Source organism: Chamaea fasciata, unplaced genomic scaffold (genome assembly GCF_029207755.1).
Source record: "Chamaea fasciata isolate MVZ Bird 193981 ecotype frontalis unplaced genomic scaffold, bChaFas1.0.hap1 SCAF_2, whole genome shotgun sequence".
Lineage (NCBI taxonomy): Eukaryota > Metazoa > Chordata > Aves > Passeriformes > Sylviidae > Chamaea > Chamaea fasciata.
This window is the reverse complement of record NW_027094087.1, coordinates 21,638,588-21,659,629: the sequence shown is the minus strand read 5'-3', so window position 1 is coordinate 21,659,629 and position 21,042 is coordinate 21,638,588. Positions and strand designations below refer to the sequence as shown.

At 43.2% G+C, this 21,042-nt stretch overlaps 3 protein-coding genes across 5 annotated transcripts in view; 2 read left to right on the top strand and 1 right to left on the bottom strand.

Annotated features, from left to right (window-relative positions):
• Positions 1–146: 146 nt before the first annotated feature.
• CCDC181 (coiled-coil domain containing 181) lies at positions 147–11,723 on the top strand. 3 transcript variants are annotated; one of them, XM_066175228.1, is made up of 7 exons: positions 147–582; positions 2,175–2,504; positions 5,140–5,285; positions 5,808–6,653; positions 8,690–8,836; positions 9,468–9,622; positions 10,232–11,723. In XM_066175228.1, the coding sequence occupies exons 3-7, from the start codon at positions 5,163–5,165 to the stop codon at positions 10,350–10,352; spliced, it is 1,392 nt and encodes a 463-aa protein (XP_066031325.1). In that variant the 5' UTR covers positions 147–582; positions 2,175–2,504; positions 5,140–5,162; the 3' UTR covers positions 10,353–11,723. The 3 variants fall into 3 exon arrangements, with proteins under 3 accessions (XP_066031325.1, XP_066031323.1, XP_066031324.1); XM_066175226.1 differs by lacking the exon at positions 2,175–2,504 and having other exon boundaries at positions 149–582; XM_066175227.1 differs by lacking the exons at positions 147–582; positions 2,175–2,504 and adding an exon at positions 2,663–3,069.
• BLZF1 (basic leucine zipper nuclear factor 1) lies at positions 11,698–20,019 on the bottom strand. Its single transcript, XM_066175229.1, has 7 exons — positions 19,956–20,019; positions 18,369–18,425; positions 16,576–17,015; positions 15,755–15,954; positions 14,076–14,204; positions 13,261–13,480; positions 11,698–13,077 (listed from the first exon to the last, which is right to left on the bottom strand). Exons 2-7 carry the CDS (start codon positions 18,385–18,387, stop codon positions 12,892–12,894), a joined length of 1,194 nt encoding a protein of 397 aa, XP_066031326.1. The 5' UTR covers positions 18,388–18,425; positions 19,956–20,019; the 3' UTR covers positions 11,698–12,891.
• A 48-nt stretch (positions 20,020–20,067) lies between these two features.
• Positions 20,068–21,042, top strand: part of NME7 (NME/NM23 family member 7) — an 89,960-nt gene continuing 88,985 nt past the window's right edge. The window contains exon 1 of the mRNA XM_066175223.1: positions 20,068–20,146. Within this exon, the coding sequence (XP_066031320.1) occupies positions 20,144–20,146 (3 nt within the window). The 5' untranslated portion in view covers positions 20,068–20,143. The remainder of the gene's footprint in view (positions 20,147–21,042) is intronic.

Below are 21,042 nucleotides of genomic sequence, written 5' to 3'. Positions count from 1 at the left end.
AAGCCCTCTGCACAACACCAAAAACGAGAAACGGGGTGTTCTGGGGAGGAAAGGGGGAGGGGAGGCTTTCTTACACATGCTTCCGTCAGAGCTTTATTGCTGAGTTTTATTGCTGAAGGACAGACTGTTGGCATGTCAGGTCTGTTCTGAATTTCATTCATCTGCCTTCCCTGGGTGAATACAGGAGTCAGCTGTAGAGGGATGAGTTTCCTGACAGTGTGGAGGATTAAAATCTCTGCTTGCATATGTCAGGAATATAATTAGTAAGTTATACAGGTATAGCATTATCCTTAAGGTGGGTTTAAGTGTTTCTCATCTGGTGCTGGTGAAAGGCTGCCCTGCCCTGCAAGTAAAGCAAGCCCACGTGAATTGTGGCAATCCTTGCTCCTCCCATTGCATCCTGCCACATCGTGTAGAGCTGAGAGAGCTGAAAGGGGCACGCAGCTGCTGTGAAGGAGCGGAATTTCTGCACTGGAGATAGAGCGCGCAGTGCGGTTTGGCGGTGATGAGATAAACACTGCACGCGGCAATCTGCCTGGGATTCTGTTTCTTTGTTCCAGTTGGTGCTGGGGGCTGCTGGAGGTGAGTGTTACAACTGAATGTCTGTCCTGTACTGGGTTTGCTAATGATGCTGGTAGGATGAGGTGTAGTTCCTGAGATCACTGCTACAGTGAGAGACTGGCTGCAGGGCTTGTTCTGTCCAAAAAAGCAAGGAACAGTAAGAGCCGCCAGATACTGCTGTTTTGGGAGCAGCACCCACTGCTGTCCCCATGGGCTAGCAGTGGCTGTGAGAGCCCACCAGGGCAAGGCAGGGTTACACTCAACCCCTGCTGTGGCTGTGTGCATGTGTGACACAGCTGGCTTCTCTGGCAGTGCTCTCAGGGAAAGGGAAGCACTCTGTGAAGAAGCTGTTGTGTTTTCTTCTCTATTGGTATGATTGTAGCCAAGTACTGGAAAGGAAAGAGGGACTTTGGCTATGGAAGGGAAATGAAACTGGATGCTCTGAACCCTATTCCCAGTGTTTTTTGACAGTGTCAACTGTTTCCTACACTACATAAAAACGGTGTTAAGGTAGGTGCTTGTTTAACGTTGCTCTGGAGGTGTTATGCAGCCTTTCTCTGTGAAACACACGCACTCTGCATGAATCTGTTCCCTGAACACAGTGTCTGATGCATTAGTGACATGGAAAACAGCAGCCAACATGTCAGGGTCTGTCCTTGGAGCCCTGCACTGCTTTACTGTTGTTTTTGTTACATTTTTCATGACTCTGCAGCTTCCTCACACATGGGAATATCTGCAAACCTACATTTAATGACATGTGGGTTAATGAATGCATAGATGAATTTTGATTGACCTTAAATCATTAAGTTATTATAATCAAACACCACAACTTGACATCCCAATGATGGGGTCTAATCCTTGTCTTAATCACATTGATTTGTAATTATTCACATAAAGCAGCTCTTGTGAATGAAAAGGATAGTGCTGGCTTTTAAGATGAGGGATAGAGCAGAAAGCCTTGGCATTGTACCCAGTTCTCTGTATTTCAGTCTGCTATGAACTTGTGAAAATGAAATGTGGAAAATCAGAAATTTGGCATATTGCCTTCAAGGGTGGGATAACTGCATGCCCTGGGCGAGGTCACTGGTTGAAATTTTTACCATGTACAGCAGGTACCAGAACATTATCTCTGATAAGTGTAAGGGAGCCCTTTCAGCCCACTAGAACAAATGTCAAAACCTGGTTTTCTTTTTCACTGTATGGTGTAGGATGAACAGAAACCCTGAGGTCATGGACTCCAGTCTCCTCCTATGGCATGTGGCCTTTGATGAGAGATGTCTTCAGAGAACTCATGCACCCCACCTTGGAGGGGTTCAGCTTTTCTGTCCCCTGGGACTTTGAGTGAAAGGGCTCCTACTTGAGTTACTGTGTTATCAAAGCTCTGGCTTTGTGGCTGTTTTCTGCCTGTATTTTCTTTCATTACCATGAAACCTTTAGTATAGGGGAGGTGCTGCTCCCTGAGGTGTGTGGCCTTGTAGACAGTGATCCTTTGCTTTGCCAGGCCAGTGTATTCAGAGCTTGGGAACACGGCCGTGTGAGGCACAGTGTGATGGGCACCATGTCAGTGCTGCCAGTGAGGAGAACTCCCTCCCTCTCTCCCTCTTTCCCCTCAGACAGGTCCATGCTACTGCAGCCCCGGTTGGTAGGAGGGCTGAGGAGAGTCATCCCCCAAAATGCAGTCCTGGGAATCATTTTGTGATGCTGAGTGAGCTTCATCACCCTGAACGGCTGCTGACAGCTGCTCGCCCTTGCAGTGAGTTCTCTGTGTGCTCTGTGTGGAGTGTGGTGGTCACACAGCTCTTTGGGGACCTGCTGGCCTCAGGGGCACAGCATCCACTAAAAGCCTGTGGGGTGCTTGGTCCTCCCTAGAGGAGACTGCAACCTGCCGCCTCCCTCCAGCTCCGCTGAGGAGTCTGATCCTTCTCCCTCTGCCAGCCCCGCAGGTAAATCAGGGTGGGGAGTTTTTGTTGTTGTTGTTGTTTCCTTTTTTTTTTTTTTTTTTTTTTTTTTTCCAGATGGGAATTAATTCAGGGCGTTTTCCTGGGTTTGTTTGTTTGTTTTTTGTTTGCTGGTTTGGTTTGGGTTTTTTCCCCATTTCCAGGTTCAAGGAGCAGTGTATGGCTAACATGGAGAGGTGTGTCTCTGGACATTCAGTGCCGTCTTCATTAGTGGTGAGACGCTGGAACAGGTTGTCCAGAGAAATTGTGGATGTCCCATCCCTGGAGGTGTTCAAGGCCAGGCTGGATGGGGCTCTGAGCAGCCTGGTCTAGTGGAAGGTGTCCCTGCCCATGGCAAGGGGGCTGGAGCTTCAAGATCGCATTCCAACCCTAACAATTCTATGATTCCGTGATTAACAAAAGCCCAAATCCTGACACTGCTGGTTCTTGGGCTGATCCGATTGCTCATTGCCAGCCGGAGCATGATGAATAATACAACACGCAAACCGAGGCTGCTTCCTGAGGAGTGCATAATTTAACAGCATCAAAGAAGGGCTTTCAGCTGGACAGGGTGAGCTGCCTGCCGCACTCCTGCCCCTCTCCTGGTGGGGTGTGTGTGCCCCCCGCCCCCTCAGCGCTCTGCTTCCCGACAAATTTCAGGCGTCAGGTTGAACTGTCCCACACGGAGAAGGGAGCGGGGAGGGGCGGCTGGAGCGGGCCCGTCTCCATGGCAACGGGGCCGTGCGGCCCGGCCTGCCCTGCGGGAGGCGGCGTTCGTCCCTCGGGAGGCGGCGTTCGTCCCTCGGGAGGCGGCGTTCGTCCCTCGGGAGGCGGTGTTCGTCCCTCGGGAGGCGGTGTTTGTCCCTCGGGAGCCGCCGTGGTGCTGGCCGGCGCCGCAGCTCGGTCCGCCCCGCCGCTGTCACGGCAACGGCAACGCCAACGCCGGGTGGCGGGCGGCACCTCGCCGTCCCCGGCAGGGAGCGGCGGAGCCCGGCGTGTTCCCGGGGAACAGGGAATACTGGTGAGGACGTCCCCCGCCGCCCCGGTCTGTGTATGTGTGTAATGGTATAGTGCAGAAGGACAAAGGGACAGAAATCCGTCGCTCTGTCCCTCCTTTTGTTGCCACTGTGCCTGAGTGTAACCGCGTAGAGGTGTTACTAAACTGTGCACGCCCCAAGTAGAACAGAAGCAGGTGAAAATGAAGATTTGAGATCTTCTAAATACATTCGGTCCCTCTTAATGCTGAATCACTTTACTTCATAATATCCAAAATAGAATAGGAGCCGATTCAGGATTTTCTGGTGCCCCCAACATAAGAAGGTCATGGAACTGCTGGAGCAAGTCCAGAGGAAGTCCTGAGGTCGGTAAGAGGACAGGAGCACCTCCCTATGGAGACAGGCTGAGAAGGTTGGGGCTGTTCAGCCTGGAGAAAAGGAGGTTGTGTGGAAAGCTCATTACAACCTGCCAGTGTCTGAAGCGGCCCGTAGGGAAGCTGGAGAGGGAACTGCAGTGACAGGACAAGGGGAAGTGGGTACAGACTGAAAGAGGGGAAGCTTAGGTTACAGACTGGGAAGAAATTCTTTACAGTGAGGGTGGTGAGACACTGGAACAGATTGCCCAGGGAGATGGTGGATGCCCCGTTCCTGGAGAGTGTTCAAGGCCAGGCTGGATGGGGCTTTGAGCAACCTGCTCTAGTGAAAGGTGTTCCTGCCCATGGCAGGGGGAGTTGGGACTAGATGATGTTGAGGTGCATTCCAACCCCTTAAACTTCTGTGATTCTATGAAACAAGTCATCGAATTGGAAATGCTCTCTTCAGCCACGGCTACTTTATCTTACAGCAGGAGAGACTGACTTTTATGCTGCTCCCCGTTATTACATTTAACCTAAATGAATTAAACAGCATGTTCAATGTGTTTGTATTGACCCCCACAGACTGATGTGAACATATTTTTTTTAAAGGCACAATTCATCTGTGCAGCTTTTGTATGATATTTTTATTATCATTATATGTTTTTAAATATTTATTTTGTGCTGAATATGCACTAGCGCAAAGTATCTCCATTAAGATCCCAGGTACGTCATCACCCAAACCAAGGATATTTGTGAAGGAAGGGACATTTCCCAGCAGAAATCATTACATGTCATATGAGGTGGTGCAGGAGAAACATGATGAAAGTAGATACAGTGTGGAAAGTCAAGGCAACATTCTGAATGAGCTCTAAAAATTTAAATTCTGAGAAATCTAGTGCGAATGAGTGATTCCAGTGGCAAGTGGTAGCTAAAAAGAAGTGAATAAACTGCCAGGTTTTCAAAACTTCTAGCTAACATAAAATAGTGGTCTCTTTGTCCAAGCACAAGGTTAACTGTTAAAAGATCATGGGTTCTAGTTCTCTCTGTCAGAGACATTAAATCACCTTGATTTTCTTTAACTCAAACCTTCTCCCAGTAGGCAGAGCTGGAAAGGCTGGAAACCATTCATGTTTATGAGCCATCAATGATCCTTAGTCCTGAGGTGCTGTGGCACTGTCTAACATGCTTGTGTTAATACTGCTCACAAGTTTGATGTGGGTGTCACAAGAGATATCAGCATCAGTGTGTCACTAGAGTTTGAAAACATTTTATTCCCTCTCCTTTTTGTAGTGTAACTCTAACACATCACCAAAATGAGTGACAAGGAAGATCAAGGAGATGTGGGTGATTTAACAGAAAATGCAGAATATGAGGATGATTTTGAAAAAGACCCAGAAAGCCTAACTGATGAAGAACAAAGGCGTGGTGAAAAAGAGGTATCTGTTACATTAAATGCTAGTTGTGTTATTTAGAAGACAAAATTGAGTAATATTTGGAATCAGAGGCACAAATTCAGTATTGCTTGAAATGTGTAGGTGCATTCACTGAATTTTGCCAAGGAAGATTATTTGGAATGATAGTGAAGAACATTTCAGCGAAAAATTTCAGTTTGTTTATAACATCTGTAAAGCAGAAAATTCAGTGTTCATTGAAAATGATACATTTTATTCAAAAGTACTCCTGGGTTCCTTTAAGTGTTTGTGCAACACTTGTTGTGGTTTTATGCTGTCACTAATCACTTTACTGGTTAGTTAAACTTTGTGTGAATGTGAACATGAAGAAAATGAAGAGACTTGTTAGTGCCAAAAAAGCTTTTAGTTTTGACATGCACTATTTGACAGCCTGGTTTAGAATGCAGGTAGTTTGTACTGCTCTTCTCTCTCACTGTTTCTTTTCTCTTTTCTTTGATAACTGTTCTTTTATTGAGAGAAGAGACTAGTTTATTTTAATTTTTTTAGAATCCTGGTGAAAAGGATGCTGAAGCACAAAAAGATGCAGACCGCTCTTGGGAAGACAATGAGGAAGTGGAAGAAAATCTAGATCAGATTGCAGAGGAAGATGTAAATGTGAAAGTGATATACTCTAATGAAAAATACATGGATTCCAAGGCAGATACTAAACAGAAGGACCATGAATCTGAGAGAGAAAGCTCTGTCCAGGAATCCAAGCTGGAAAATGAGCAGGACAAGGAAGAGGATGAAGAAATGAAGTGTTCTGTCATGGGAAAGATTGAAGAAGCCAACAAAGACCTGGAAAATCAGAATCCTACGGATCAAAACGGAGAACGGAAATTAAAATTTAGGGATGAGATGGGTCATCAAGCTCCTGCTCCAGAAGATGCTGAAGCTGGTAAAACTGACCTTGCAAGGAGAGACGACATTTCAGCTGGGCTGTCTCAGCTGCAGATTTCTGATGACAAGGAACAGAACCCCACATCACTTTCAGAACATGCTGCCCCAGATGAGGAAACAACAGATGGTAAAATTCTAGTAGAAAAAGATAGAAAGTTTGAACTCTTAAGTTTATGTGATATTGAAAGCCAGGGCATTTTGCCCTCAATAAGTGTTTCTTTTACAGATACTGAAGCTCAACAGACATCTCCAAAATCTAGTTCTTTGCCTGCTGACTCTCCATCTGATTCTAAAGATCATCCAGATTCTGCTCTGGATGGTGCAAAAGATCAGGGAAAACAGAAGACCGAGTCTGCAAGCAAATCGGTGAAAAGCTCCACTTACACTCTTACTCCCAGACAAAAAGAATTAAGGATGCAGATAGAACTAAGGAAGGAAAGACTGAAGAGAGAGGTAAATATATAGAGAAAAGTAAATCACACTGACCATCCTATTCCCCTGCCCCACAAAGACCATGTGCTCAGGGTATTTACTCCATTCTTCCTTGAAAAAAGAGAAAGCAGTAATAGTTGAAGTAGTAATAATAATAACAACAATAATAATAACAATAATTCTCTGGGGTTTGTATAGAATCTCCCAAAGGTTCTTTCCCAGAGTGGCATAGGATCATGCCTTGCTCAGAGGAGAAATGAAGTATTTATTTAATATATCGTTCATAAATAGGCCTTCTTCTGTTATACTTTTCATACTGCTTTTGCTTCTTGACTTTCTCTACCTACGTTCTGTTACAGTCCCACAGTTTATGGAATGTGGTGTCACATCTGCATATATCATACTGCAGTGCAGGAAGTTTCCATTAACCACAGTAAGGCAGGGGCACATTTGGGTACTCAAGAAGTATGGATTAAGCAATTATCATGTGGGAGAGTGTTCAGTCATAATATAACATTTACACAGCAAAGTGACTGTAAGAACCATTTTATTTCTTTCCCAGCTCCTTACGCAGAAAAAAAAATTTAAATAGAAATATATTTAATAGAGAGTCAACCTCTGACAGCTGTAATGGGCCTCATTTTTTTCAGAAATCTTTACCAGAGAGTTAAAAAATGTTGATGTTTTTCTTCTTTTTGCATTATGATGATACATTTACAAAAAGGTAACTTACTGTGTGTATTGCTCTATAAAAGGAGCGTGAAGCATCTGCCATTTTTCTGTGCCATGATGTACTAATTAAGCTGGCTAAGTAGCTTCCAAGGTTATATTCTATCTGTGGAAAGAGCTCTAGCCTGCTTTATTTGTAAAGGTTGCTGAGGCTCAGCTTAGTAATGAGGGGTATGAAAACTGATGAGCAATTGAAGTGCTTTCTTTGTGCACACAAGACTATATCTCTTGAAACTGTGGTCTGTGTATTTAAAGTAAAAGGTAGGGTCATGAGTGGAAGGAGGGTTATTTTCCTTAACAGTGAGTGCTAAATTCTTCCTTTGTTTGCTGACTTATGGAAAGGTAAGGTTGTGTTACCTTATTTCTTCATTCTGGAATGGAATTCTTCCATTCTGTGATGGATTTCCCAGGCATGAAACATTTCTTGACATTACTAGAATCCATCTGCTTCATTTTGGTGGAGTTTCTTTCATTCCAGTAAATTAGAAATGGTAAGTTTGGAGGATATCTGAAAGTTGTGTGTAGGTGGGAGGAACATCATCTGTTTGCAAGAAGATTAGATTTCTCAACATATTGAAATGAGTAGGGATTGTAGCTTTTGTGTCACAGAGAGTAAAACCTGGTAAAAAATGTCCTAGTCAGCTTTCTGAAGCATTAATTGAAACTTTTTCTCCTCCTTGCAGATACTTATCATTAGCTAAAATGTAATTTAATAAATAATAGAGACTTTTCTCCATTTTGTAAATATCAGTTCATTTTGTGCACTTGAAAAAAGCCTGAAGCTGTTAATATGCCTTAATAAGATCTCCTTAAGTAAATACATTGCAACTTCATGTCCAAAAATGGTCCTTATCTATAAGGTAGTGCCTGCAGTCCATATGTTGTTAAATATCTTTTAAGGTTTAGTGGTCCATCAAGCCTGAGAGCTGCATTTATTTTTAAAATTTCTCCATTTAAAGTGATTTTAAGCTAACTAGAGATATCAGACAGACTTAATTTTAAGAGTTTTTGCCTGTTGCTATTTAAATGTCTGTGAGTCGAGAGGTGTCGTGGAAATGAAGGTAATCACAAAAAGGATTAGACTGAAAGTATCTGAGTATATCACAAACCACAGAAGTGCTCCAAGCAATCTCTTCCTAAATGTAGTATCAGCTGTGATGCAGTCTTTGAGTATTCCCATTTCATCTGTATTTTATTTTCATCTGTATTTTACATCTGTAATTGTCTCTCATGCAATTCAAATGGCTTACTTATTGCCTGCAACAGTCTTTGCAGATTAAGATCATTCTCTTAAAAGCTAAGTTTATTCACTTTTCTTTCCACCTAAGGAAGAAGAAAGGAAAAAGGAACTAGAAGAACTGAAGAGAAGAGAGAATGAATTAGTTTATAGAGCTTGGTTACTGAAGAAGAAAGAACAGATGAAAGAAGAAAAGCGAAATCGTCGTGCAAAGCAGTTGGAAGAGCTGAGAATGAAAGTAAAGTCTCCCTAATGTGGAACTGGGATCTGTAGTGCTCTTTTTAAATAGGAAAACCAAATTCTACACCTGCGTTCTTAGCTAAGTGTATGAAAATTTACAGCAATGGATAATGTTCTTGTTACATCATTTTCAGTGAAGAGCTAGACTTGTAGGTTTAGGATTGATCTGCTTGGAAGAGTAGTTTGCAATGTAGAAGCAGCATACATGAACTTAAGTATAAAATCACAGGGGATACAGTGATGCTCCCACAGACCAGGAGAAGGACTTGATTGAGCCCTGCAGTGAACAAGCAGCCAGGAGACTCCTTGGAGTTTGTTCCTTACCATCAGAACTTGTTAGCAAGCAGTTAATGCACATGACCTAATGAAAACCTGGAGATTCAGATACTCTTCTAAAGTTCTTCTGCCTTAAAGTGATGAGCTAGAAAAGCTAAAGTTTTTAAACATGGTGCTTTGAATGCTTGCTCATATATATGGTCTATGCCAGATTAGTATTTGCTCTAGTGTGTTTATAAAGTATGTTTCATGGAGGGGAGATGACAGCAGAATACAAAGAAAACTATTATAATGTGCTCATTATAAAGGTCATTTACCCTTAACCTTTATAACATGTCTTTTTTATTAACTAGGAAGTGAACAGGGATCCAGAAGAAGCCTACAGGTTATGGCTTAAAAAAAAGCACCAACAGTACGTGAAAGAAAAACGGATAGAATATTTGAGACGCCAGACTGAGGAAGTGTCCTTTTTTCCAAGTGCAGAGGAATGTGACAGAGCTTTTAAAGAGTGAGTAGGGTCATTCCTAACGGACCACATTTGAAACTTTTGTAGTCTATCATCTCGCAACTGTAGCTATCTTATGGTACATCTTTGCTGCTGATGTCCTCTTTGTGTTGGAGCGTTTTTTTTTTGTTGTTGTTGTTGTTGTGGTTTTTTTTTTTTGCATGAATATGCCCTTTTAAACTTACACCCTAGCAAAAATGCATCAGTGTTTTGATGTTGTTTGTTCACTACTATGAATTTATTTGTCAGAACTGGAGTTGAAAAGAGTGAATTCCTTTTGCTAAAAAGGGGATCTTCTCCTCAAACCCTTGTTGCCTGTTCTGGAGCAAGCTTGGGTTGATTCAGTCCATGAAATGAGCATAAAGTTAATCTAATTTAACAAAATGGGGGAGGTAAAGGTGGGTGCAAAAGCAGGGGAATTGGGCTGGGAAAGTAGTGTTTCCTGTGTTTGGGTGTGGCAGGCTTTTGGACTGCCTCAGCTGTGACACCCAACTTCACCCTACAAGACAGGGTGGGCTCCAGTTAACTGGGGGACAAGTCTCCTTTGAATGGATGATGTAAAACTTGAAATGACAACTGCCAGTACTTCTGGTCCTCTTTCTCTCTCCACAGCTGGCTGAGAAGGAAGAGAGAAGAGAAACGAGCCGCAGAACTGGATGCTAAAGAGAGAACCAGGCAGATTAGATTTGAAGCCAGAAGAGCAAGGAAGATGCGGAACATCCAGTATATTTAAGTCACAGCCAGAATCCTTTTGCTTCATAGATCATTACAGTTGAAAATTTGATGTAGCCACAGAGTTCTTGGTGACAATCTTAATTTTTATGGCTTGAGTTTTTTGTCCTTTACAGCTACTGACTTTTTGTGATGTTTTTAGGGCTTTCAAGCAAGTTTAACAATGATTTTACTATCTATTTATTTGTAATTTAGTTGAAAAGCCTGCTTTAATGCATAACTCAGGGATCTTCTTGGTTTAACCAAATCTAAATGAGTGCAAGATGTATATATAAGGGTGGCAAATACATATTCCCTCCTTTAAAGGGCACTTTATACTCAGCTCCATCATGGATTCCTGGATGCAGGCTACTGTGTAAAATGTTGGATTTTTGGTGGATTAATATTGCTGTTTGATGCAGCTAGTGATTAAGACTGTGCAAGGTGTTATGTTGGAAAATGTTACTTCTTGTACCACTTCTTATTGATCTGTTGACCAGCTCTAGACCAGGGCAGTGTTCTTTGAGGTTCCTGGAAAGTGGTCACTGAAGACTAATGTCTTCAATGTAGGTGATCGTGCAACAGGTTTTGAAACTTTTTTCTGTGAGTCATATTCAGTAGTTTTCTACTCTATGGAATTAAAAGCTTGTGCAAATTATGACCTTTTCCAGTAGCAAGGAAGCTAGGTTCCTTATATAAATGTCAATGTTTAATATAATAAATCTACCAAACTACATTACCTTACCCAGCTAAATTGTGAACTCTTGACATGCCCAAGTCACTCATGAAATCATAAAGTCAGTGAAAGAAGAGGAGCATTCTGTCCAACTGTATGCCCCCGCAGATTTCATGATCCTGGCATTGCTCTTGAATTTTTCCACATTCACAGTGTTTTCTGGGAGTACTGCAACAGACAGAAGTGTAGTAGATGCAAAACAGATTTGCTGGTAGTATTTTTCTCGGTTACTTCTGGAGCTAGTTACAGGCATACTGAGAACACTGGTGTTAGACTGGAGCCTGCTCTGTTGCAGCTTTTGCCAGCATAGAGAGCGAGCACGGACACAAAATGAAAATTTCACACACTAATGGGACATGTAAGTAACAGGTGCCTTCCTCCTTCCAGTACCTTCCCCTGACACCAAGGGCAGGAAGAGCTTCCTGTGTCTAGCAAGCAAATCCAGGGGGAATGTTTGCAAAGGTTCACACCCCCCATCTCCCTAGTTGTAGTAAACAACAAAGGTGTTTCTCTGTTCATTGCCTCACACCAGCGGAGTGAAGGGTTTTACAGTTCAATGTCATACAATTCTGTTTATGCTACAGAGAAAACAGGGTCAGAAATGTGACTTCATTAAATCCAAAACTGCAACTTGAAAGCAAGCAAAGGAAATTTATTGTAGCTTTCTTCATGTAAACCAAAGCAGAGCCAGCAACAGCAAGAACTTAGAACTTACATATTCTGATCCATGGGTATGATATTCAAAGGAAAATTGGGTAAAAGCAACCATTTCAGAAACCTTTTCCCTAAACTAGACAGCTTCATATGGTAAATTTGGGGGTCAAACTAGAAACTTGAATAAGCTTCTTTGGATTTAGCAGATTGTCTCCTAAAAGTTCTCTTCAGACTATGTCAAGAACTTCAAATTTACCTCAAGATTATAAAACCATAAAAGTAAAAAAATACTTTTATTTTTTAACAGTACCTGTGCAAACTTAGTGTTTATCTTCATCTTCCGATAATACCCAGGAAGACCTTGGGCAAGGACTGAGCCCTAATGCCAGGCCAGGATTCAATGTTATGTACTAAAGGAAGTATGTGGGTCTGCCTTTGCTGAGGATCAGCTGTGCAGCAGCTTCACTCTAGAAGCTGAAACAATGGAAAAGTCATTATTTCAGCTCTATGGAAACACAAGTATAATCTCACCCTACCGGGATTTCTAGAATCCACTTGAAAGCAGTTACTATATATTATAGCTAGAGTTCATTCAGGCTTCATCTCCTTGACAGGAGGGCTGACATTGCATATACTCTTGCTTTCAGAACTTACAGCTATGAAGAATCATTGCACATACTCCTTTTTATAACTAAATTTAAAAGGTAGAACATAGACTTGGGGACAGTTCACCACCTTGGCTAAAATTTAAAAAAAAACCCAACATGTAACTGACCATTTACCATTATTTTTAAATTACTGATCAGCACTTCATTTGCTTTGGTATGGTTACACTTCTGTCTCCCTCTGAAAGGAAATTCATTATGATTTGCTAGTAAGACTATAAATGTTAAATAGTCAAGAGCATCTCTATGCTCTACAAATTGGACCAGCATAATGTTTTTTGACTTGCCTTTGTATAAGAAAATAAGTAGCTTTACCCATTGAGAAGAAGTAGAAGTATCCCAGAGACTGGAAATCCTGTCAATCCCTAACTTCAAGAGGTAGAGAAGCAGAAACTTCATAATTTCCAATGCCAAACCCACCCATTATGGAAAAAGGACAAAGAGAAGCCCGATGAACATCAACTAGTGTAGTTCAGGAAGAGTGCATGTGCAGCTTGGCTGGGCTTTTAAAGGGCTATCAGCTCTCCCTGACAGTGATTGCAACAATTGAAGGTGACATCTTCATATCTTGTATATGGGTGAAACCTTCCAATACTTTTCTTTGTTGAAAGGAAAGAAGATGGAGAAGTCTCAGAAAAAGAAACTTCTGTTGATGTTTCTAGATGTGCAGCTGGATCCAGGACATGTAGCATCTAAGGATGGAAAAATTGACACTGAAAATATTTTTATACAGTTTAATGGGCTTTTTCCTTCTCTAAGAGCTAGAAAGGATTTCTGCTCATAAGCCATTTTTCATCTTTTTTCCAAGTTGAAAATGAAATACCTGTTTACCCAGCACCTTAATATAAAGATTAACATGTATCAAGAGTTCTTACCATTTCAGCCATTTTCTCAGCAGGTGTATTGCAGAACTCCACAGGTGTGGAAGTCTTTTTTGGACTGTTAGTGCCAACATTTCCTAGAAGATGTGAGCTCACAGCTTTGGCTAGCTTACAGTTCACAGCTGCTAGCTCTGTTGTAGTGAAAGGCTGGGCACTAGGATAGTATGTCTGTTGTCTCCCCCACTGAAGAGAGACCATGAGCTCCTCCAGCAGCCTGTGCAGAAAGGAAAGAAGCACTTTTAGTTAGTGGGGTTTGTATTCTATACTGTATAATCAGCACCCAGCACACTTCAGAGGAATCATCTCTTCCCAAGGCTTACTGCATAAGCTAAATCTTAAACCAAAGAAATGGACAAAAAAGGTGTTTAAGAACAAGGAGACAAACAGGCTATTCTCCAAGGCAAGGCCTCACCAACACAGGACATTAATACTGGGAACACTTATTTGACATCTGGCAGAATAAGCACTATAAAGTCCATGTAGGTAGAAGAATCTCTTTGATATTTTGGAAGGAAACTGAGAAGACTTGAAGTCAAGACAGTAAGTGATTAAAGAGAGAAAGCCTGAGGATGTGAGGGATGTCAGTTCCACAGTTTATTACCCTTAAGACCTCAGACCTCTAGGGAATGAAGAAAGTATTCTATTACTTTTGCTCTTTCAGCTCTAAAACTGAAAAGTGACCATACTATACATCAGTATAACTGATTTTTGTTGAATATCACTGGAAGAGGGGAAGTTATTTGATTCTCCTCTAGCCTAAAATACACTGACAAAAATGAAGTTTGCACAGAGGATTAGAAAAATCATACTTGTGGGTATCAATCATCTCTTGACGGAACTGATCACGTTCGTTCAGCAAGTCCTGGATGGCGCTTTGTGCATCCCTGGTTTGGCGCTGGAGAATTGCTCTGGTGTTGGTCAGCTCATCAGCCATCACCCTGAAAAGGAAATCTCCAGTCAGTAGTGGAAGTGAACAGTTTGAAAGTCACTGCTTTCTACTACAGACCGTCATTTGTCTACTCAACCTGAGTATTAAGCTGCTATTCTCTGTCCCCTCCCCCATGCAGAGCCTCTATCAACCTAATTAAGAATAATTTCTGTTCAACTAGTGCCAACACCAATGCAAGATTATGTTTTGACTGAGTTTAACAATATTAGGTCATTTAATACAAATCTAGTAAACAGACATTTCAAGATACCTTGGGGAAAAGTGTACATGGCTGACAAGGATCCTGTGAAAGAAAAAGCTAAATACATTTTTTTTTTACTGACAATTCTCACAAGTATGCTGTAATCACATCTGTTCACTCATCTCTAAAAATGGAAGCTATGGCTATAGATTGCATTCATTTACCTCTCTGCCCTTCTCAGGGGCAATCACCAGATGCCAGATATGAGTGTTTAAGAGCTACAAAGGAGACAGCTGTTGTCACATTTTTCCATGCCATGAGGCTTGGTACTGACCCCTCCAGCAGGCATTTCAAATGCCTGTGGTGTTCCAAACGCAAAAACCAGAATGACATTTAAACAACCAACAGCTAGAAATATGAGATAAAAATGGACCAGAATGTTACAATATTGAAGAGTGCTACTTTAAGCACACTACTGAGACTCACAGCCCTGATCTCAGAACTCCCCATAATGTAGAAAAAAACCCCAAGTTTGCACAGTAACTCTTGCTCAGCTAGAACTTACAAGTGCCATTACACCCCATATGTTACACAAGTTACCATTCATACCCCAAATGCTGAAACTTCTTAAGAACAGCAAATTAAAGGGAGGAGACTGTACTCTATTGCCATTTCCTTCAAGCAGTTGAGGTCTTTTCTGATATGCATTAAGCATCATAATTCAGTCAGTTGTATCCAAGTATAGAAGAAAATTAAAAATATTAGAACACTATTACAGATCTGGTAAGACAACTAAGCAAGTTTAAAGTCATTGTGAAATGAGATTTTGACTTTCAGATTTGCTTTTATGGTTAAAGAAATAACAGTAGGGTTCTGAGCAGTAACACAAGCAGTGTTTGATAAGGAGGTCCCCCTACTCTTTCTTCTATAGTAGATCTTTGGCTTACTATAAGCAGAGCTCTTAAACACATCAGCTTCTCAAACTGATGACTGTATCATACTGGGGGGGTTAGGGATGAAAATCAACTAATTACCTTGAAGAAAAGTTAGCTGCCCTAGAAGACATTTGAAAACACTAAAGTGCACGTGGCTAGTGTTTAGCCAGCTTCTCTGGCTTTCTTGACAAGAACTGTAGTTGAGATTTTAGGAGGCTTAGGACTCACTGTATTACCTCTGAAAAGCAGGACGATTCAGATTTACAATGATCTTACTTTCTTTATACCTCTTCTGTAATCTCAGATTTCATAGTAGGTGTCAGTATGGCTATTATGGCTGTCCTCTGCATATGTAAGTAATGAATGTACGTGACGAAAGACTGAAGAAGAACGCTGTTAGGACAGCTCCATGAGAGGGAATACCTGCTTGCTAGGAATTTGCTTCTCCACACATCACATTGTATGGACATGCGCTCCAATTGTTCAGACAGCTGAGCCATATTCCGGCCCAGGACTTCATTTTCTAGGATGAGCTGATTCTTCTCACGAGCCATCCGTTCAAAGTGATACTGCAGATCGTCCCCAACGGAAGCAACAAGTAATTTCTTCAACTCCTGATTGACCTAGAATTCGACCAGACTCTCTTGTAACTGTCAACAGAGAATAAACGCTCCAAAGAATGCAGTGCAACTTACTGCAAATTGCTAAAAGTTAATTGTCTTTCCAGAATGGGACGTATCCAGGCAGGCATAAACATTTGAGCCTAATGCATGTCCTACGCGTTCTTGTTTAAATTCTAACAGTCAAAATGGAAGAATGAAAGCCTGCTGCAGGAAACAAAGTTTCAGTAGTGTTCAACTCCTGAATCAGTAAGATAACAAAGGATTAGACAAGACATCCACAGGTGTACGAAATAGAAAGTTAGAGTCAATCCTCCTACCGCGTAACATTTTTCATTTAGTGATTAAGGAGCAAAGTCTTTCCTCATGAAAGATTCATTTCCCTGCAGCTGTCAAGTGTGTTTCTCCCAGCTAAGTCTTTGACTCTTTCATCTGTTGTCAGAGAAGCAGCACTGGAATACTTTGATGTACTTCTACTCTCTATCTTAGCTGGTAAGTTCAAAAGGGAACCTATTTGTTTCAAGGCTAGAGTGTCATAGCAGTTCTCTTTGGTCACATTCACAAACTGCTTATACAAACCAAAACAGTTCAGCTGTGGGGAAGAAAACACCTTTAATTTCTTACCTCTGTCTGTATACGCAGCTGATTAGAGAGACCTTCTTTATCCTGTAACAACCGCTTTTCTGAATTCTTTAGCTTTTCAATTGCATTTTTCAGCTCTGTCTGTTCTTTCTTGGGATCTGTGGCTCCATCTGACTGATGGAATGTGTCCCCTTTATGTCCCACAGATTTGGCTACCTTTGCATTTTTACTTGGAACAACATGGGTGATGGCTGCTTTGGGGACTAATATTCGAATAGCTTCAATCTCCACGGATTTATCTGCATGTACTTTCCCCAGCTGTAGAACTCCAGGACTCAGGGAAGAGGCTGTCTTTTTATGGGGGCTGTTGTGGATGTGATGGCTTGTAGTGCTGGCTCCAGTGATTACTTCCACTGATCCAGCTGGTTGCTCTGTTTCCATGCCATCTCCAGGTCCTCGAATGGGTGCTGAGGCATCATCAACTGAAATTTAGAAAATGTGGAGGAAAAGTTTACCACCTTTCACTTAGTTATAGTGTCATTGTAAATCCTCCCTTAATTGCTGTACTTCAAAGTTAGAGATTTTAATTCTACACTGCATGTGTCAAATAGTCTACTACAGCAGTGATAATCAAACACAAGTCAGAAAATCATAGATTGCTTTGGACTGAAAGGGACCTTCAGGATCATCTTGTTCCAACACCCCTGCTGTGGGCAGGGACACCTTCCACTAGACCAGGTTGCTCAGAGCCCTGTCCAACCTGCTCTTGAACAGTTCCAGGCATGGGGCATCCACAACTTCCCTGGGAACCTGTTCCAGTGTCTCACCACCCTCACAGTAAGCCCTTACTCAAGTAAGTCCTGACTCAAATGTGCATTGCTCATTAACTACAGCAGTAGAAGACACAAACATTGACCTGAATTGCATTAATTTTAATTTCCTGCTGCCATACAAGATTAAATACAGACACAAAAAAGAGTTTTCCTGGAAAAAGAAATTCTTGACACCATTACTCGTAGGCTGAAAACAAAATCAGGTTTTGGGAGCTGGCAGAATGAGAGCAATATCATTTTAAAAGCAAGAAGCAAAAGAAAAGCAGCTATTACCCAGACAGCTACTGACACCTTAAGAAGTTTAGCAGACTTTCAAGTACCAACATGTTTTAGTTGCTCAAGTGGAGATTTAAGGAAAGCCATCAACCCAGTTCTGCTCCATTTCTGAACTACAGACTCCAGCACTCCCAGTAATGCTGAGAGTCCAATAGTCCCCAATATACCCACTGTTTATTGAAATTAGTTTTATTTAAGTCCACTAAGTTTTTAACTGAATGAATTATTATCGTAGTACAGTTTCCTCAAAATGGGTGAGAGATACAAAGTTTCTGAGGGCATGGCTACACATACTGCTTTTTTTACTCATACTGCAGACAGTAATGTGAGCTTGTGTCCTCTATCCAAATATTAATGGATTTCAAAACTCCTGTAGTAACACCATGATCTTGCCTTACTTTCAAGTTTGCTGAATTAGTACCAACAGGTTCTAAATACCAGAGGAGGCTGTCAGACAAGTGTACAGACAAGACAGATCACAGTACCAGTGACAAATTTATTTTTCAATATCAAGCTGGATTAGAAAAATTTCATTCAATTGCTGTTCAATCCAGGGAGCTCTGGTTTTCACTGCAATAATGAAGTCACGAACTACTTCCTCATAGCTACATAAAAGGAGTAAGTTTAAATGAAAGGAGCCTGGTATACAGTGTAACTCTGGTGTTTAGAATTCCAGTTAAAGTACTTTTTAATCTAGTCTGCTTAGATGTCATATGAATGACCTACCTTTTTCTAGAGATGTCATTTTCTCTTTAGCAGTCAGCTCTTCCTAACTAGGTAAGTCTGAGGAAGAAATAAGGAGGGGGGTAAAAAAAAAAAAATCTTTAGCAAGGTAACAGTGACAGTTAATTTTGGATTATCCTGTTTTCTAGTACAACCTCTAAACTCCAGTTCAGTATTGCACAGTCAAAACACCCATACCAAAACAAAGGAGAAAAACACAAAATTATAAAAACTACACCAAAACCCGCAGAATTAAAAGGGGAAGACCGTGAGTCTTCTGGCACTTGTGTCTTTTTCACCAAGAGCTGCACTTCAACTCCTTTACATTGCTTCTCATCTTGCCCTAGTTTCCATCCCTCAAATTTTTTTTTCTGGCCTCCCTCCTTTTTTTCAGTGAGCCACCCTCTTACCCTTTAAAAGCCTGTAACATTCCCACAGTACAACAGCAGGACTGTGCCAAGATAACCTAAAATAACCACAGAACCACAAGAAAAGGACCCCCCCCCCCCCCGCTTCAAGCAGATCGAGGTGAGGAGGAAACAACGGCAACTACACAACTGCACAATTCCTTTAGTCCTGCTTGCTGAAACAACATTTTTGGGAGGGCCGATTCTCAGTCAAAGAAGGAGTCGGTGCCCTGAGTGGGTGCACATGGTTATTTTAACCTAACAACAAAAGCTGACCCCCAGTTTGGCCCAAACCACCATCCTGGCCATTTTCTCCCTTATCCACCAAAGGTATTGACCATCGCCACCTTCATCCACATGGCCATCCGCTCTCAGTGATACAAGTCACTCATCCCTCTTTCCTAGGGTCTAACTACATTAGTTTGAGATCAGTATACCCCTCTCTTGTTTGGCTGGCTTTTTTTCCTTGAGTTCTCCCCAGTATTCAAGGGAGATCCCCAGGGCCCTGGCTTCCTTTCGCTGTAGCACCAACTGAAAAGGTTTAACTACAGCTTTTTCACTTCCATTGCAGCAGCTCTCTGCCCTAAAAAGAAAATGGCAGCAGTGAGCACACGGCTACTTTTGGGTTTGTAGACTAAAGATATGCTTTGTGTCAGGCAGGTTTATCTTTTGTGATGAACAGAAGACAAGAGAAACACCTTTTTCTCCTTGAGCTTTCTCAAACTACAGATACAGAGATGCCTCACCATCTGTTGCTTCTACACCTGGAGTTGCGTGTTTGCTTAATTAATAGCATTAGGTGTTAATCACCACTGCTGTTCGTTCCTTTTGACTGAGGATCTCTATTTACTTGACGAGAACGAGGAGAATGAAAGCGTAGCTGCTCAGGAAGAGGCAAGAATACTCAACCAAAGACTGATAAGGCGCATTTGGGCTTATCGGCCCCACCAGACACGGTGATCCTGCTCCTTCAGAGTTCACGCTATAATCCTGGCCAGTTACGTGCGGGGGCAGCCTCCCCCTCCTCCTCCATCTCCCTCACTGGTTGCATCATTACCCACCGCCCCTCTCAGGACGCCGAGCCCCGCAGGATCCAGGGCCTCGCACAGCCACCCCCCGCCCGCCCGCCCGCCCGGCCCCGGCCCCGGCCCCGGCCCCGGCCCCGGCCCCGGCCCCGACAGACCGGCCCGCAGCAGCGATGTGGCCACAGCCCCGCGGTTGTCACCTCCGCGGCTTCCGCGTCCGGCGGCGGGCGGGGCGCCGCGCGTCGCGTCCGCTCCCGCCCAACCGCGGGCCCGGCGCGGGGGCGGCGCTTCGGTTGCCGGGGCAGGGGCGGGCAGCGCCGTCAGCGGCCGCATCGCCGTCATCGCCATGGTGAGCGGGGACTCGGGCCCGGGGGGCAGCGGCGGCTCCGCGGGCACGGCCCCCAGGGCGGCGGGAGGGACCCCCCGGCCCCGCCCGGCCCGGGGCTGTGCGGCGCAGCCGGGGTGTTCGAGGGCTCCTTCGGGCTCGTTGGCGCTGTTGCGGAGCTGCTGCTGCTGCCGCCCCGAGTTGGGAACAGGCCGGGAACTCGGGAGACCTAGCGGGAAGGCAGTGGTGCGTTTGGAGGATGGAATGCGTTTCAGGTGTCACAGTCTTTATTCTTGACTGGATCTGCTGTGTAGTAATGCAGGACAGACGACAGGATGTCACTGCAGGGGCAATAATAATAATAAAAAAAACCAACCAACAACCCAGTTTGCATTTTAATCTCGGGGAAAGGTTCTTCCCCCGGAGGGTGGTTGGGCGCTGGAACAGGCTCCCCAGGGGAGTGGTGACAACACCAAGCCGGAGAGAGTTCCGGAAGTGTTTGGACAAGGCTCTCAGGCTCATGGTGTGGCTCCTGAGGCTGCCATGTGCAGGCCCTGGAGCTCCACTCGACGGTCCTTGTGGTCCCCTTCCATCACAGCATATTCTGTGGGTACGATGAAACTCAGCTGAGTCCCCTTTGCCCAAGACGGTGTACAAACCCCAGTGTGGTAGAGCTGATTAAAAAATCAACAGCTTTGAGTTGCATTTTGTACTCAAACTCGTATGCAAGACACATGCAGTAGCCAGGCAGGTGCACCTGCGGATGGGTCCACCTTAAATACTCGTCTCCAGCCACTCAAATTTTCCCTAGCCCTTCCAGCAGCTTGTTTTGCACCTTACTTTTGGAACGTGAACTCAAGATTAGCATTTGCCACTTAAATAGAAGTGCCGCTGGTTTGTTTTCACATACAGGGGTTACA

Bases quoted from the DNA above. Each gene is read 5' to 3' on its own strand.
- CCDC181 (XM_066175228.1), top strand. From the start codon at position 5,163: ATGAGTGACAAGGAAGATCAAGGAGATGTGGGTGATTTAACAGAAAAT. The intron at 6,654-8,689 runs GTAAATATATAG...TTTCCACCTAAG, and splicing joins AGGAAAGACTGAAGAGAGAG to GAAGAAGAAAGGAAAAAGGA. The intron at 8,837-9,467 runs GTAAAGTCTCCC...TTTATTAACTAG, and splicing joins TGGAAGAGCTGAGAATGAAA to GAAGTGAACAGGGATCCAGA.
- BLZF1 (XM_066175229.1), bottom strand. The intron at 13,481-14,075 runs GTATGATTTTTC...CTTTCTGCACAG, and splicing joins GAGATGATTGATACCCACAA to GCTGCTGGAGGAGCTCATGG. The intron at 13,078-13,260 runs GTAAGAACTCTT...TTCCATCCTTAG, and splicing joins CTGAGAAAATGGCTGAAATG to ATGCTACATGTCCTGGATCC.